The sequence below is a fragment of the Scyliorhinus torazame genome, chromosome 25 (assembly GCF_047496885.1).
Source record: "Scyliorhinus torazame isolate Kashiwa2021f chromosome 25, sScyTor2.1, whole genome shotgun sequence".
Lineage (NCBI taxonomy): Eukaryota > Metazoa > Chordata > Chondrichthyes > Carcharhiniformes > Scyliorhinidae > Scyliorhinus > Scyliorhinus torazame.
In genome coordinates this window covers 16,812,435-16,826,661 of record NC_092731.1, presented here as the reverse complement: position 1 = coordinate 16,826,661, position 14,227 = coordinate 16,812,435, and the positions used below count along the sequence as shown (strand labels likewise).

The 14,227-nt window shown below is 53.5% G+C and overlaps 1 protein-coding gene across 1 annotated transcript; it reads right to left on the bottom strand.

Annotated features, from left to right (window-relative positions):
* Positions 1 to 5,718: 5,718 nt before the first annotated feature.
* LOC140402363 (G-protein coupled receptor 4-like) lies at positions 5,719 to 10,716 on the bottom strand. Its single transcript, XM_072490095.1, has 2 exons — positions 10,583 to 10,716; positions 5,719 to 7,563 (listed from the first exon to the last, which is right to left on the bottom strand). The coding sequence occupies exon 2, from the start codon at positions 7,493 to 7,495 to the stop codon at positions 6,488 to 6,490; it is 1,008 nt and encodes a 335-aa protein (XP_072346196.1). The 5' UTR covers positions 7,496 to 7,563; positions 10,583 to 10,716; the 3' UTR covers positions 5,719 to 6,487.
* Positions 10,717 to 14,227: the final 3,511 nt, after the last annotated feature.

Here is a 14,227-nt window from a genome sequence, read left to right as displayed (position 1 = left end):
ATGACGGTCCCATCCCGTAACGTACAATCGTACCCCTCCCGCCGCGCTGCCCACCCTTCTACTCGTTCCTACCCCTCCTAGACCCCGCCGACGACCTCCTCTGCCGGGGCCCTGCCTTCCCAATACGCCTGCGCCGCACGCCGATCCGCGCACCCCGGGGGTCCCCGCTGCTACTTCTGCGGTCAGCAGAAGCACCCCTGCCAACACTGCCCGGTCCGCACTACAGTTTGTAAAGCCTGCAGTAAAAAGGGCCACTTCGCGGCTGTGTGCCAGGCCCGCGCAGTCGCTGCGATCGTGCCCACTATCGCCCCCTCCCCCACACCAGACGCACAATGGGTGCCACCATATTGAAATGAAATGAACATCACTTATTGTCACAAGTAGGCTTCAAATGAAGTTACTGTGAAAAGCCCCTAGTCGCCACATTCTGGCGCCTGTTCGGGGAGGCTGGTACGGGAATCGAACCGTGCTGCTGGCCTGCCTTGGTCTGCTTTAAAAGCCAGCGATTTAGCCCTGTGCTAAACAGCCCCAGTAACCTCTGGATAGTTGGAAAAGTAATCAATGACGATTACATAGTCCCTGCCAAGCGCGTGAAAAAGGTCCACACCCACCTTCGCCCAGGGGGACGTCACTAGCTCATGGGGCTGAAGCGTCTCAGGAGGTTGCACCGGTTGAAACCTTTGGCAGGTGGGGCAGTTGAGCACCATATTGGCAATGTCATCACTGATGCCCGGCCAGTATACCGCCTCTCGGTCCCTCCGTCTGCACTTCTCGACCCCAAGATAGCCTTCGTGTAGTTGGTCGAGGACCAGCTTGTGCATGCTGTGCGGAATCACAATCCGGTCCAGCTTTAGAAGGACACCATCAATGACGGCCACGTCGTCTCGGACATTGTAGAACTGCGGGGACAGTCCCCCTTCGGCCACGCGCGCCCCATGGGCGCCGCCATATTGTCCCGACCCCGCAATGTGCGCACCATGGGCGCCGCCCTCTTGTCCCCCACAGGGTCTCCGGACATCCCGACATCGGAACCGCACACGCTCGCCACCCGAAGCATCCGATGGCTACCCGCAGCTCGCTTCAATGACGCTGGACCAATCTCGCCCGCACAACCTGCCCATCGCGTCGACGACGGTTAAAATCAACGGCCACGCGACCTCGTGCCTGCTGGACTCCGGGAGCACCAAAAGCTTCTTCACCCAGTTACAGTAAGGCGCTGCTCCCACATGGTCCACCCGGCCAATCAAAGGATCTCCCTAGCCTCCGGATCCCACTCCGTCCAGATCCGAGGCTTTTGTACTGTCACCCTCACGGTCCAGGGCGTAGAATTTAGTAACTTCCGCCTCTATGTCCTTCCTAATCTCTGCGCTGCACTCTTGTTGGTTCCAGTGCAACCTCCAGAGCCTCACCCTCAAATTCGGCAGGCCCTTACCCCCCCTTACCGTTTGCGGCCTCGCGACCCTCAAGGTCGATCCCCCCTCCCTTTTTGCCAATCTAACTGCGGATTGCAAGCCCGTTGCCACTAGGAGCAGACGGTACAGCGCCCAGGACAAGACCTTCATCAGGTCCGAAGTCCAGCGGCTGCTTAAGGAGGGTATTATCGAGGCCAGCAACAGCCCCTGGAGAGCCCAAGTGGTAGTGGTTAAAACTGGGGAGAAACACAGGATGGTCGTGGACTACAGCCAGACCATCAATCGGTACACGCAGCTCGACGCGTACCCCCTCCCACGCATATCTGATACGGTCAATCAGATTGCGCAGTACCGGGTCTTCTCAACAATTGACCTGAAATCCGCCTACCACCAGCTCCCCATCCAGAAGTCGGACCGGCCATACACTGCCTTTGAGGCGGACGGTCGCCTCTACCACTTCCTTAGGGTCCCTTTCGGCGTCACAAATGGGGTCTCGGTATTCCAAAGAGAGATGGACCGAATGGCCGACCAGTACGGTTTGCGGGCCACCTTTCCGTACTTAGATAATGTCACCATCTGCGGCCATGACCAGCAGGACCACGATGCCAACCTCGATAAATTCCTCCGCACTGCCACTCTTCTCAACCTGACCTACAACAAAGAGAAGTGTGTGTTCAGCACGACCCGGTTAGCCATTCTCGGCTATATAGTCCAAAACGGACTTCTCGGGCCCGACCCCGACCGCATGCGCCCCCTCATGGAACTTCCCCTCCCCCACTGCCCCAAGTCCCTCAAACGCTGCCTGGGGTTCTTTTCCTACTACGCTCAGTGGGCCCCAAACTATGCGGACAAGGCCCGCCCACTCATTCAGTCCACCCAATTCCCCCTTGCGGCCGAGGCACAACATGCTTTCACCCGCATCAGAGCAGACATCGCCAAGGCCGGGATGCGCGCAGTGGACGAGTCACTGCCTTTCCAAGTAGAAAGCGACGCTTCAGACGTCGCCCTTGTCGCCACTCTAAACCAGGCAGGCAGACCCGTGGCATTCTTTTCCCGCACCCTTCATGCCTCGGAAATTCAACACTCATCTGTCGAAAAGGAGGCCCAAGCTATCGTTGAAGCTGTGCGGCATTGGAGGCATTACCTGGCTGGTAAGAGATTCACTCTCCTTACGGACCAACGGTCGGTAGCCTTCATGTTCAATAACACACAGCGGGGCAAGATCAAAAATGATAAAATCTTGCGGTGGAGAATCGAGCTCTCCACTTATAATTACGAGATCTTGTATCGCCCCGGTAAACTCAACGAGCCCCCAGACGCCCACTCCCGAGGTACATGTGCCAGCGCACAAGTGGACCAACTCCGGTCCCTACACGGAGCCTTTGTCACCCGGGGGTCACTTGATTGTACCATCTGGTCAAAGCTCGCAATCTGCCCTACTCCGTCGAGGAAGTAAAGACAGTCACCAGGGACTGCCACGTCTGTGCGGAGTGCAAGCCGCACTTCTACCGGCCAGACCGTGCGTGCCTGGTGAAGGCTTCCCACCCCTTTGAACGCCTCAGCGTGGATTTCAAACGGCCCCTCCCCTCCACCGACCGTAACACGTACATTCTCAGTGTGGTTGATGAGTACTCCAGATTCCACTTCGCCATCCCATGCCCCGATATGACGTCTGCCACCGTCATCAAGGCCCTCAGCACCATCTTCGCTCTTTTTGGTTTCCCCGCCTACATCCGCAGTGACAGGGGATCCTCATTCATGAGCGATGAGCTGCGTCAGTTCCTGCTCAGCAGGGGTATAGCCTCCAGCAGGACGACCGGCTGCAACCCCCGGGGAAACGGGCAAGTAGAACGGGAGAATGGGACAGTTTGGAGGGCCATCCAGCTGGCCCTAAGGTCTAGAAACCTCCCAGCCTTTCGCTGGCAGGAGGTCCTCCCTGACGCTCTGCACTCTATCCGGTCACTATTGTGCACTGCCACTAATAACACACCCCATGAACGTGTTTTTACCTTCCCCAGGAAGTCCACATCCGGGGTGTCGCTCCCGACTTGGCTCCCTGCTCCAGGACTGGTCCTTCTCCGTAGGCACGTCCGACTCCACAAGGCGGACCCCTTGGTGGACAGGGTTCACCTGCTCCACGCCAACCCTCAAAATGCTTACGTTGAGTTCCCCGACGGCCGCCAAGATACTGTCTCACTCAGGGACCTGGCACCGTCAGGTTCCACCCCAACACACCCCCCCACCAAAGCGCACCCCCCTCACCTCCCACCACGCCGTCAGTATTGACCCCACCAGACCACCCCCCCACTCCCCTTTTCCGCACAAGAGGACAAAGATGACTTCTGCACGCTCCCGGAGTTCCCCGATGACTGGCCAGCATCAGCACCGCCACCACCGCCATCGGTGCCACCTCCACCACCGACTTCGCCGCTCCCAACTAAGCACCAAAGCACCGGACCGGCTGAACCTTTGACGGACTCCGGACCGTCAACATGGACTTTTCTTTTCCTACCACTGTACATAATTGCACTAATTGTACATAGTTTCACGTCACTCCCGACGGACTCATTTTTAACAGGGGGTGAATGTGGTGAACCACTGTAATAGGAGATGTAAGGTAGGACCTGCACTACAGGTTCGCCGGTAGCTCCTGCCGGCTGGCTCCGCCCAGGGAGAAATGTATAAATATGCATGACCTCCAGTGCCCTGCCATTTCGCCAGCTGCAGCAGGAGGCCACGCATCTGACTGTAATAAAACCACAGTTGTACCAAACTTTAGTCTTTGTGCAATTGATCGTGCATCACTCTCTCTCTCTCTCTGTTTCTCCCTCTCTCTCTGTTTCTCCCTCTCTCTCTGTTTCTCCCTCTCTCTCTGTCTCTCTCTCTGCCTCTCTCTCTTTCTCTCTGTCCCTCTCTCTGCCTCTCTCTCTCTGTCTCTCTCTCTCTGTCTCTCTCTCTGTCTCTCGCTCTCTCTCTGTTTCTCTCTCTGTCTCTGCCTCTCTCTCTCTCTGTCTCTCTCTCTCTCTGTCTCTCGCTCTCTCTCTGTTTCTGTGTCTCTCTCTCTGTCTCTCTCACTCTCTTTCTCTGTCTCTTTCTCTCTCTGTATCTCTCTCCCTGTCTCTCACTCTCTCTGTCTCTCTCTTTCTCTCTCTGTCCCTCTCTCTCTGTCCCTCTCTCTGTCTCTCTCTCTCTCTGTCCCTCTCTCTGTCTCTCTCTCTCTGTCTCTCTCTCTCTCTGTCTCTCTCTCTCTGTCTCTCTCTCTCTGTATCTGTCTCTCTCTCTCACTCTCTCGGTCTCTTTCTCTCCCCGTCTCTCTCTCTGTCACTCTCTCTATCTCTGTCCCTCTATCTGTCTCTCTCTCGCTGTCTCTCTCTCTCTGTCCCTCTCTCTGTCTCTCTCTCTCTCTCTCTATCTCTTTCTCTCTGTCAAGCCTACTCCGCCAATTAATAAGATCATGGTTGATCTGTTTGTGTGGAGTTCCACATTCCCCATCTACCGCCCCATGACCTTTGATCCCCTCGCCCAACAAGAATCCACCCACCCCATGTGGTAAACCACGGTATTGCATTGTGTTGTGCTGTGCATGCCTGGGCTTGTCCAGGCTGGCTCCGCCTGTGGCTCCTTCCCTCGGACTTATGTATAAAGGTGGCAAGTCTCCGCCTCCGACCCAGTTCGGGTCCAGAGGCAGGAGGCTTGCTGTTTAGTGTATTAAAGCCTCAGTTACGTTCATCACTCGTCGTGTTTTATTGATGGTGTATCACCCCACCTTAAAAATATTCAGTGACCCCCCCCTCCCCCCCGCCTTCTGAGGCTGAGAATTCCAAAGGTGCACAGCCCTCCACGAGAAAACAATTCCCTGTCCAGCCTTTCCTCATAAGACAACCCGCTCATTCCAAATATCAGTCAAGTCAACCTCCCCCTGAACCGCAGCCCCCCCCCCCGCTTTTACACTGGGTCTCCTGGTTAAATAGCTGGGCCATGGTGTGTGAACTGACTTCAAGGCAGTTCGGTTGTGAAGCCTCCCACAGCCTGCCAGCAAAATGCCCACATGTTAACGTAGGAATGATGCATTGGTTTCATTATTTTAATTCGACATTATCTATTCGTCTATCTGGCCAGCTGTCCCCTGTTACCGGTTGAATTTGTCCGTCTAGATTTGTCGCCACATGACTTTTCACCCATTTGTCCGATTTTAACTTGACTATTTAGTCTGCATATGTAGCTTGAGGTGGAAGTCAGCCGGAAATTCAGCCTACGGGTTGCGGAACATGTTTCGTGAATGAAGTAGAATTAAAGAGAAAATGAATGCGTGAATGAAACTGTCCTTTTTTTAATAGAAACGGTATCATCAAAATCTGAGTCACAGTCATTACAGACACAAATTATGGGCATCTCATTATATATGCAAATGGTAGTGGTCTCATTACATATGTAAATTGTGAATATTCACTATATATGCAAATGTCCTGTTATAAATGCGTACTCGAGGGGAGTTTATTCCACCGGAAAAATCCCTCGGAGTCTCGTCAGCTGAGCAACCAAAGGGCAAATGGTTGACTCAAGGAAAGAGGTTTGACACCTGGATCTCCTCGTTGGGTCCATATTTCCAGCTCTGGGCCTACGTTAGGATGTCCTGTGGGAGTGGAGCACTCCCCCTTCGCAGCACGACGCTAGGAGACGGGGAGGACCCCAGGGTGACTCCGCAACTGCCCGCCACTGCTCGTCGAGGCCGAAAAGCCTGACTCTCCACTCCGGCCTTTACCCAAACCGCCTGCTTGGTCAGTCATTGGCTGGGCAGTCCAGTTGATACCACCCCTACAGAGAGTCCATTTTGCCAGCTGTTTCTCTCGGCAAGGACAGTTCAGTTATTCGGGTTGGCAGTATGGTCCCTGGCAGCGCAGGCCACCATTCCACCTCCTGGCTGGCTGACCCACATCCGGCCTCCTGTCTGGTATCGGAGCTGGGTACAGGCATGAGAACCAACCTCCTTTCTTTCGGCCAATACCGGAGAGGCCACGGCGAACCCAAGCTCCAGACCGTTTCGTCAGCCTTCACTCCGGCCATCCCGCCCCAGGTCACGTGCCGCTAATCAATGCGGTGGTCTTAGTAAGCGAAATGGGCGATCCCTTCGCCCTTCCCTTTGCAAAAAGAGTACGGCTGAAGGAAGTAAAAGCGTTCCTCAGGTCCTTTTTGACACCGTTACTGACCAACACGTAGAGGATTGGGTCCACCGCACTGTTGAGGCTGGTCAGAGCCAGGGCGATGTTGAAGGCGAGGTGAACCTTCTCTTCAAAGTCACAACTGCAGTCAGCCACGGTGAAGTAGATTGTTCTGAACAAGAGGATGATGTGATAGGGGGTGAAGCAGATGACAAAGATGATGATGACCGATATGGAAATGAGCTTGACCTTTGCCTTTTGTTCCCTCCCCAGGGTTAAGCTCTTCCTGACGCCTTTGACGATCCTCTGGTAAGACCAGGTCAAAATCAGGAGGGGCACCAGGAAACCTGCCGTGAATCGGAGATAGTTGCCGATGGCCACCGACTGGATGAGGGGTATGTGCTCGAAGCAAGTCCTGTTGTCCTCATCGTGGCCCCTGTCCTGGCTGGTGGAGCCAAGGAAGATGGCAAGATGGAGGGCGAAAGTGGCCAGGAATATCAACAGGCTGACCTGCACGGCCTTGCCTGGCCGCCGGAAGCCCTGGGACTCGAAGGGATAGACGACCGCCAAGTAGCGGTCAGTCGAGATGCAGCAGAGCAGGAAGATGCTGATGTAGACGTTGGAGTAGAAGACAAAGCCCGAGAAAAAGCAGGCCGCCCGGCTGAGCTTCCAGTGGTGGCCATTGTAGTAATACAGGATCCAGAGAGGAATGGTTAAGACGTAGAAGAGGTCTGATATGGACAGGCTCAAGAGGTAGATTCCAAGAACGTTCCTCTGCTTGACTTGCAAGATGATGGGCCACAGGGTCAGGCAGTTCATGGTAAAGCTCACAGTAAAGATTACACTGTACATCGCCGCCAATTCAACACTGTTTTTCTGGAAATCAATCTTACATTGGCTGCAATTGGATGATGATTGGTTCATGTCTTCAGGGGATGGCGCACAGCGCAATGCAGGAGGACCTCGAATTTCGACACCAAGCAGTGATGGATCTGGAAGAGGACAATGAAAGATAAGTTTAAATAAATCACAGCATGGAAATACCGAGGGGTGGTGAACAGGGCCGGCGGATCAGCGTCTGAACAACGAACCTCGGACCTAAAATATTCTGACAAACATTGAACTTCCGAAAGCTACAGCACCAGTTTAGCATTATAAAACCTCAAGTCACCCACGATCAAGTCACAACACGGATGGAGAATGCCTGCTTCACATGCAGTCAGTAGGTGAGACAGAAAGGTGTCACATTTCCATAGGTCAAACTTGGCAACTCACTCACATCTCTGCATCATTGAATGGCTTTTGTAAACCTCAACCCCTTCCAAACGTACGTTCCTTTGTCTTATCCTCTTATAGTTCTACGACCTATGCTTCTTTTTTTTCAATGTCCTATGTTCCATTGTCCTATGTTCCACTGCCCTACATTCATATGACCTATGTTACTATGTCGTAATGTCCTGTGTTTATATATCCTAATGTCCTGTGTTCATATGTCCTATGTTACTATGATCTGTGTTCCTAAATCTTTTGTTTCGATGTCCCTATGACCAATGTTCCTATGTCCTAATGCCCCATGTTTATATGTTCCAATGTCCTATGTTCTAATGTCCTATGTGCCTAGGGCAGCACGGTAGCATAGTGGTTAGCACAATTGTTTCACAGCTCCAGGATCCCAGGTTTGATTCCCGGCTTGGGTCACTGTCTGTGCGGAGTCTGCACATCCTCCCCGTGTGTGCGTGGATTTCCTCCGGGTGCTCCGGTTTCCTCCCACAGTCCAAAGATGTGCAGGTTAGGTGGATTGGCCGTGATAAATTGCCCTTAGTGTCCAAAATTGCCCTTAGTGTTGGGTGGGGTTATGGGGATAGAGTGGAGGTGTGGGCGTGGGTAGGGTGCTCTTTCTAAGAGCCGGTGCAGACTCGATGGGCCGAATGGCCTTCTGCACTGTAAATTCTATAGAAATGTTCCTGAGTCTTATGTTCCGATGCGCTATGTTCCTATTCATCCAATTCAATGCATTGCTTTCTTTGTCTAGTTGCCACCTCCACCAATCCAAGGAAAACTCCTTTTAATTCTGTGCTTGAATCTTCTAGTTGTGTCTCCTCACATCTACAAAGGAGCCCCCGGATGGTGACACCTTGGCGCGGGTCTGAGGAAGCAAACCACATGGGTGCGAACCATCCCAAGGACTATTTGGGAGTTCCCCAGTGTTAAGGCCAAAATCCCTCCCTTGGCCGACTCCACCGAGGTAGAAGCACAGTTTCTCACATTGGCGCATGTTGGATCTTGCTATGTAGTCCACCGAGGAAGCTTCGCTTCATGCCAAACACTTAACTTCCCCCGCCAACAGGCCTTAACTATCTACAGTGCTGTTACGTCCCCCTGGGCTGGCGCGCCGTCAATTCCAGCCCCACTTGACCCAGAGTCGCAACACAATTGAATTAACCAATAATTCTTCGAAAAACGCCTAAAGTCTTTGGCACTTAGCTGTCCAATAATTACAGTCACTAGGTTTGTAAAGTTAAACTAGGTTTGTAAAAGTTTATCAATAACAGTAACTAGATTAAATACAACAGGTTAACAATAATCTAATTCCTAACTCCCCCCCCCACCCCCCCCCCCCGCCCAATTCCACTTAAACTCATTCCGCCCTCTACACACACACAAGACAGACAAAGACAAGGGGAGAAGGGGGGGGGGGGGGAAATAATAAGTGAAAGTAAAAGATAAGAGTCTTTGGGCGCAATCTAATGGAAAGGTTTCTAAGTGTCATTTGTGGCGGGTTTCGCTGGGAGTTTCCTGTCGACTCTGTTGGCGAGTTCTCCACCGCTATCTAACCACCCGTAGTCACTTTTTGGGGCTCTGGGGCGTTTGTCACCGGTTTAGTCCACACTCAGAATTATTTGCGTCACTGGGTACCCTTTGGTGGTGGTCCCCCTATTACAGGGGCATCTGTGGGGATGGGGTCTCCTTTTTACAGGAGTTCCTGGGGGAGGGGGGGGAAGTTCCTTTGGTCAGGGGGTCCCTCGGGGGTGGGGCGTGTCCTCCTATTACAGGGGCGGCAAAGAGGTGGGGTCTGGTAGAGGAGGTGTGGCCAGGCAGTACATTATTGGGGGGGGGGGGGGGATGGCTCTTGATGGTCTCTACCAGCGTGGCCCTGGCATGGTGGATCTTGCAGTGGGCCAAGGGGGCAACTGCACCTGGGCCACGCTGATAGAGACCAGAAATGATGCGTCCCCACGTGATTGCCGGCCTCGATGACCGGAGAATCACAGAAGGCTGGGCAAAGGGCGCCGAGCCCTCTAAATGGATGCAAATGGGTCATTAAGATCCATTTGCATTTATTTACACGCTATCGCTGGCATGCAGCATGGATCTCACTCTCATCGCCAAAGGGAGGGTGAGATCATCGCGACCGGGTGGAAGCCCAGCTTCGATCCCGTTTTTACCCTGACGCCCAATTCTCTCCCCCATCAGGGGACACAATCCAGGGAATCCCGGGAGGGAGAATCCCGCCCTTTGAGTATTTTCCTAAGAATTATTGGTTCACTTGCGTTGTGACCCCTGGTCCAGTGGGGCTGGAATTGACCGTGCCCCAGCCCAGGGGGTCGTAACAAATAGCAATTCAAACTCACGTCCCTCTGGTGTATTGCAGTAATCTTCAATCTAAACCAATCTAACCCAATCCAACCCAATCTAATCCAAACAAAAGCCACTCAACAAGACCTACATAATCGATGCAAAGCAACCAGCCTAGCTGGACCTAGCCTAACCTATGCCAATCCGAGACAACCCAGTCCAACGCACTACAGCCCAACCCAACCTCCAAGCGCTAGTGCTAAATCGCTATGATCCCCAAACTGTGCATCATTCCGACAAGTGCATCAGCAATGCAAAATGCCCCAATTTATCCTTACCAGGAGCGCTGCATTAAAGGACGGTGCCAGTGCCAACGCACATCTTTTTCTGAATACAAAACAAAAAGGAGATTCTCGTCGTCTTTTGCACACCTACCCCTGAGACTGCCGTTAACCTGGCAGTTCCAACCGTTTTCCCCAGTTGATGCTGCACCATGTGCCGGTGGCGTGTGTGAAGGGACGGGCGCTCGGAGATGTCCTGCGCTCGCTGGCGGTGCAGAATGATTCCTGCAGCTATCGTCAGCTTGCTGGAGCCGTCGCCCACAGGAAGCTCGCAGCGAGAGAGTTTCACAAAGCTAAAATGACGCACTACTACACTTTGAAAGCAAGCCAACAGACAGAGAGCAAAACATGCGCTCACATGGTCACCCGCTGGTGAGTCTGTGAGGTTTGATTAGAGGAAGCTACAGGCAGAACAGGTGCAGAATGCTGAACCGTAAACATATTTTGATCGGGAACTTGACAGATGACAGCTTTTGTAGGCTGCTATTGAGTCCCCTCCACCGCTCCTCACTGCCCTGATACCGTGGCCAAGTGGCTCCTTTTTATAGGTGACCTCGGGAACACGGCGTGGAGGCTGCGGACTGCGTCCAGCGCCGCCACAGTTGGGCAGGAGCCGTGCTGCTAGCCCGGGAGTGGGCTTCCGCAAAGGCTGGGGAGATCGGGGAAGGAGGGCGCAGCCGATCTGTTCCTGAAAGGGGCAACACAGGTTTAGGGGCTGGCTTAGCACACTGGGCTAAACAGCTGGCTTTTAAAGCAGACCAAGGCAGGCCAGCAGCACGGTTCGATTCCCGTACCAGCCTCCCCGAACAGGCGCCGGAATGTGGCGACTAGGGGCTTTTCACAGTAACTTCATTTGAAGCCTACTTGTGACAATAAGCGATTTCCATTTTCATTTCATTTCAGGTGGAGAAGGTAGTCAAGACGGCATACGGCATGCTTGCCTTCATTGGCCGGGGCATTAAGTATAAAAATTGGCCAGTCATGTTGCAGCTGTATAGAACCTTAGTTAGGCCACACTTGGAGTATAGTGTTCAATTCTGGTCGCCACACTACCAGAAGGATGTGGAGGCTTTAGAGAGGGTGCAGAATAGATTTACCAGAATGTTGCCTGGTATGGAGGGCATTAGCTATGAGGAGCGGTTGAATAAACTTGGTTTGTTCTCACTGGAACGACGGAGGTTGAGGGGCGACCTGATAGAGGTCTACAAAATTATGAGGGGCGTAGACAGAGTGGATAGTCAGAGGCTTTTCCCCAGGGTAGAGGGGTCAATTCCTAGGGGGCATAGGTTTAAGGTGCGAGGGGTAAGGTTTAGAGTAGATGTACAAGGCAAGTTTTTTACGCAGAGGGTAGTGGGTGCCTGGAACTCGCTACCGGAGGTGGTGGTGGAAGCAGGGACGATAGTGACATTTAAGGGTCATCTTGACAAATACATGAATAGGATGGGAATAGAGGGATACGGACCCAGGAAGTGTAGAAGATTGTAGTTTAGTCGGGCAACATGGTCGGCGCGGGCTTGGAGGGCCGAAGGGCCTGTTCCTGAGCTGTACTTTTCTTTGTTCTTTGTTCCACGTAAAATGACACAAATCCTCCGCACTTAGCCTCAAAATGGGAGAATCTGGCTCGCTGTCTTTCGGGATGGGACATGAAAGCGAGGCGTCTGCCCCTCGGCGGGATGCCAGAGACCCCAGGACCAAAGTGAATCCCTCAGCCAACATGACGAAAATGTGGGTTACGCATCCTGGCACTGCGGTGTGTGGGATCTTGCTGTGCGCATATTGACTGAGTGCCGCGTTTCCTACATTGCGGCAGTAACCAAGTGCTTCATTGGCTGCAAAGCATGCCGGGACACCGGAAGGGTGCTGTCTACATGCGCGTTCTTCTCCTCCATCTTTCCGAACACTCCCGCCTCCTATCTGGAACGTGCGAGTGCGGGCGTTGTGCGTGAGGACGGAGGCAGCACGGTGAGGCCGTATCACCGTCAGAAAGCCGGCCTGTGAAACGGGGCCAGGGCGAGGGCTAGCGGGAGTGCCCTGGGCTAGCGGGAGTGAGTACTTTCGGGAAAGGACGAGAGAGAACGTGAAGGGCGAAGCAGGAGCTGACATTCTGCCTTTTCAGGTGAAACTCAAAACGAAAGGGAAAATTTGAGGACTTTCCAGGGGCCGTTCGAGTGACTGCCATCCGCGGCACCAGGGCGACTGCTTTTGACAGATGTTGAAACTGAAACCACATCTGACAGGAGAAAAGTTTCCCCTCAGCTCCCAGAGGGATTCAGGGTGGTTTTGTCACTGCTTTGTTCTTTAACCTCACCGTCACGTCAGGATGTCCGTCGATACCCATACTTTCAGCCTGCGGGGAGACACTGTGGTCAACGTCGGATTCTGTGCCCGCAGTGCTAAGACCTGCCTCCCTGCCAGTCTCTCGAGACCCTACCAGTGCACCCTGGCTTGGCACCACCAAGTTATGGGCAAGCCGTCACCTTCCCAAAGGCCAACATCAACCAAGGGAAGAAGCCATTCCTCTTCAGCGTCCGCCTCAAGGTTTGCGAAGCAGCTCCCGTTCCCAATGCCCCTCTGCAGCCAATTGCCGCCCAGCAAGATCCCGCAGGCAACGGTGTGATAATGTGCAGGTCGCCCGAACGGTACGTTGGTGATGTTGGTTGAAGGATAAATATTGGCCAGGCCTCCGGGGGAGATACCCCTGCTGTTTTACCTCACAGTTTGTATTCTCCGTGTCCTTTTGAGCCCCCCGTGTTTTCTGACTTTGCTACTCGACCGTAAGTACACTACCGGAAGGCTCCCCCCCAAACCCTGCCCTACACGTCTTAAATAATAATAACCTTTATTGTCACAAGTAGGCTTACATTAACACTGCAATGAAGTTCCTGTGAAAAGCCCCTAGTCGCCACATTCTGGCACCTGTTCGGGTACACAGAGGGAGAATTCAGAATGCCCAAATTACAAAACAAGCACGTCTTTCGGGACTTGTGGGAGGAAACCGGAGCACCCGGAGGAAACCCACGCAGACACGGGGGAGGACGTGCAGACTCCGCGCAGACAGTGACCCAAGCCGGGAATCGAACCTGGGACCCTGGCGCTGTGAAGCAACTGTGCTAACCACTGTGCCACCGCACCGCCCACTTTGCACATATGGCAGGACGCATTGGCAACTCCCACTGACCCTCATCCTGGTCTATAAATTACACAATGGCCTCGCCCCACTCGACTTGGGGAAATATTTCAATCTCTTTGTGGCAATTCAACTCCTTCCGCACTGCTAAACCTTGCCCCCTGCCCCCTCTCCATCCAATCGCTCGCGCAGAGTTCCGAGGTGTCATCTCACCCCAGTTCTCGGGGAACTCCGCTTTCAAGCACTTGGGGCGCGATCGATTGGCCGCTCCCGCCATAAAGGGGACATGATGCGGCCAGTAGATGCCGGGAGTGGCCTCTTCCGGGTGTTATCTGTCTCGCCATGCCTCGCGAGATCTAACGGGACCTCGCAAGACATCGCGATCGGGATCCCATCCATTGTGGGCGGGATCAGTACATGGAAAATCTGCATGTTGGGAGTGAGTAGCTAGCCTCCCTCTAATGTGCAGCTCGGCTGATCTCCCCGAAGCGTGGAGATCTAACCCCTTCACCTCAGTGACTTCAGGCGATCGCCGTTCAGTACTGGTCATCCAGAGTGAGGGGTCACCCATTTCAGACAGAGATGAGGAGGAATTTCTTCTCTCAGAGGGGA

Excerpts from the sequence above, each read along its gene's own strand:
- LOC140402363 (XM_072490095.1), bottom strand. The coding sequence starts at position 7,495 with ATGAACCAATCATCATCCAATTGCAGCCAATGTAAGATTGATTTCCAG.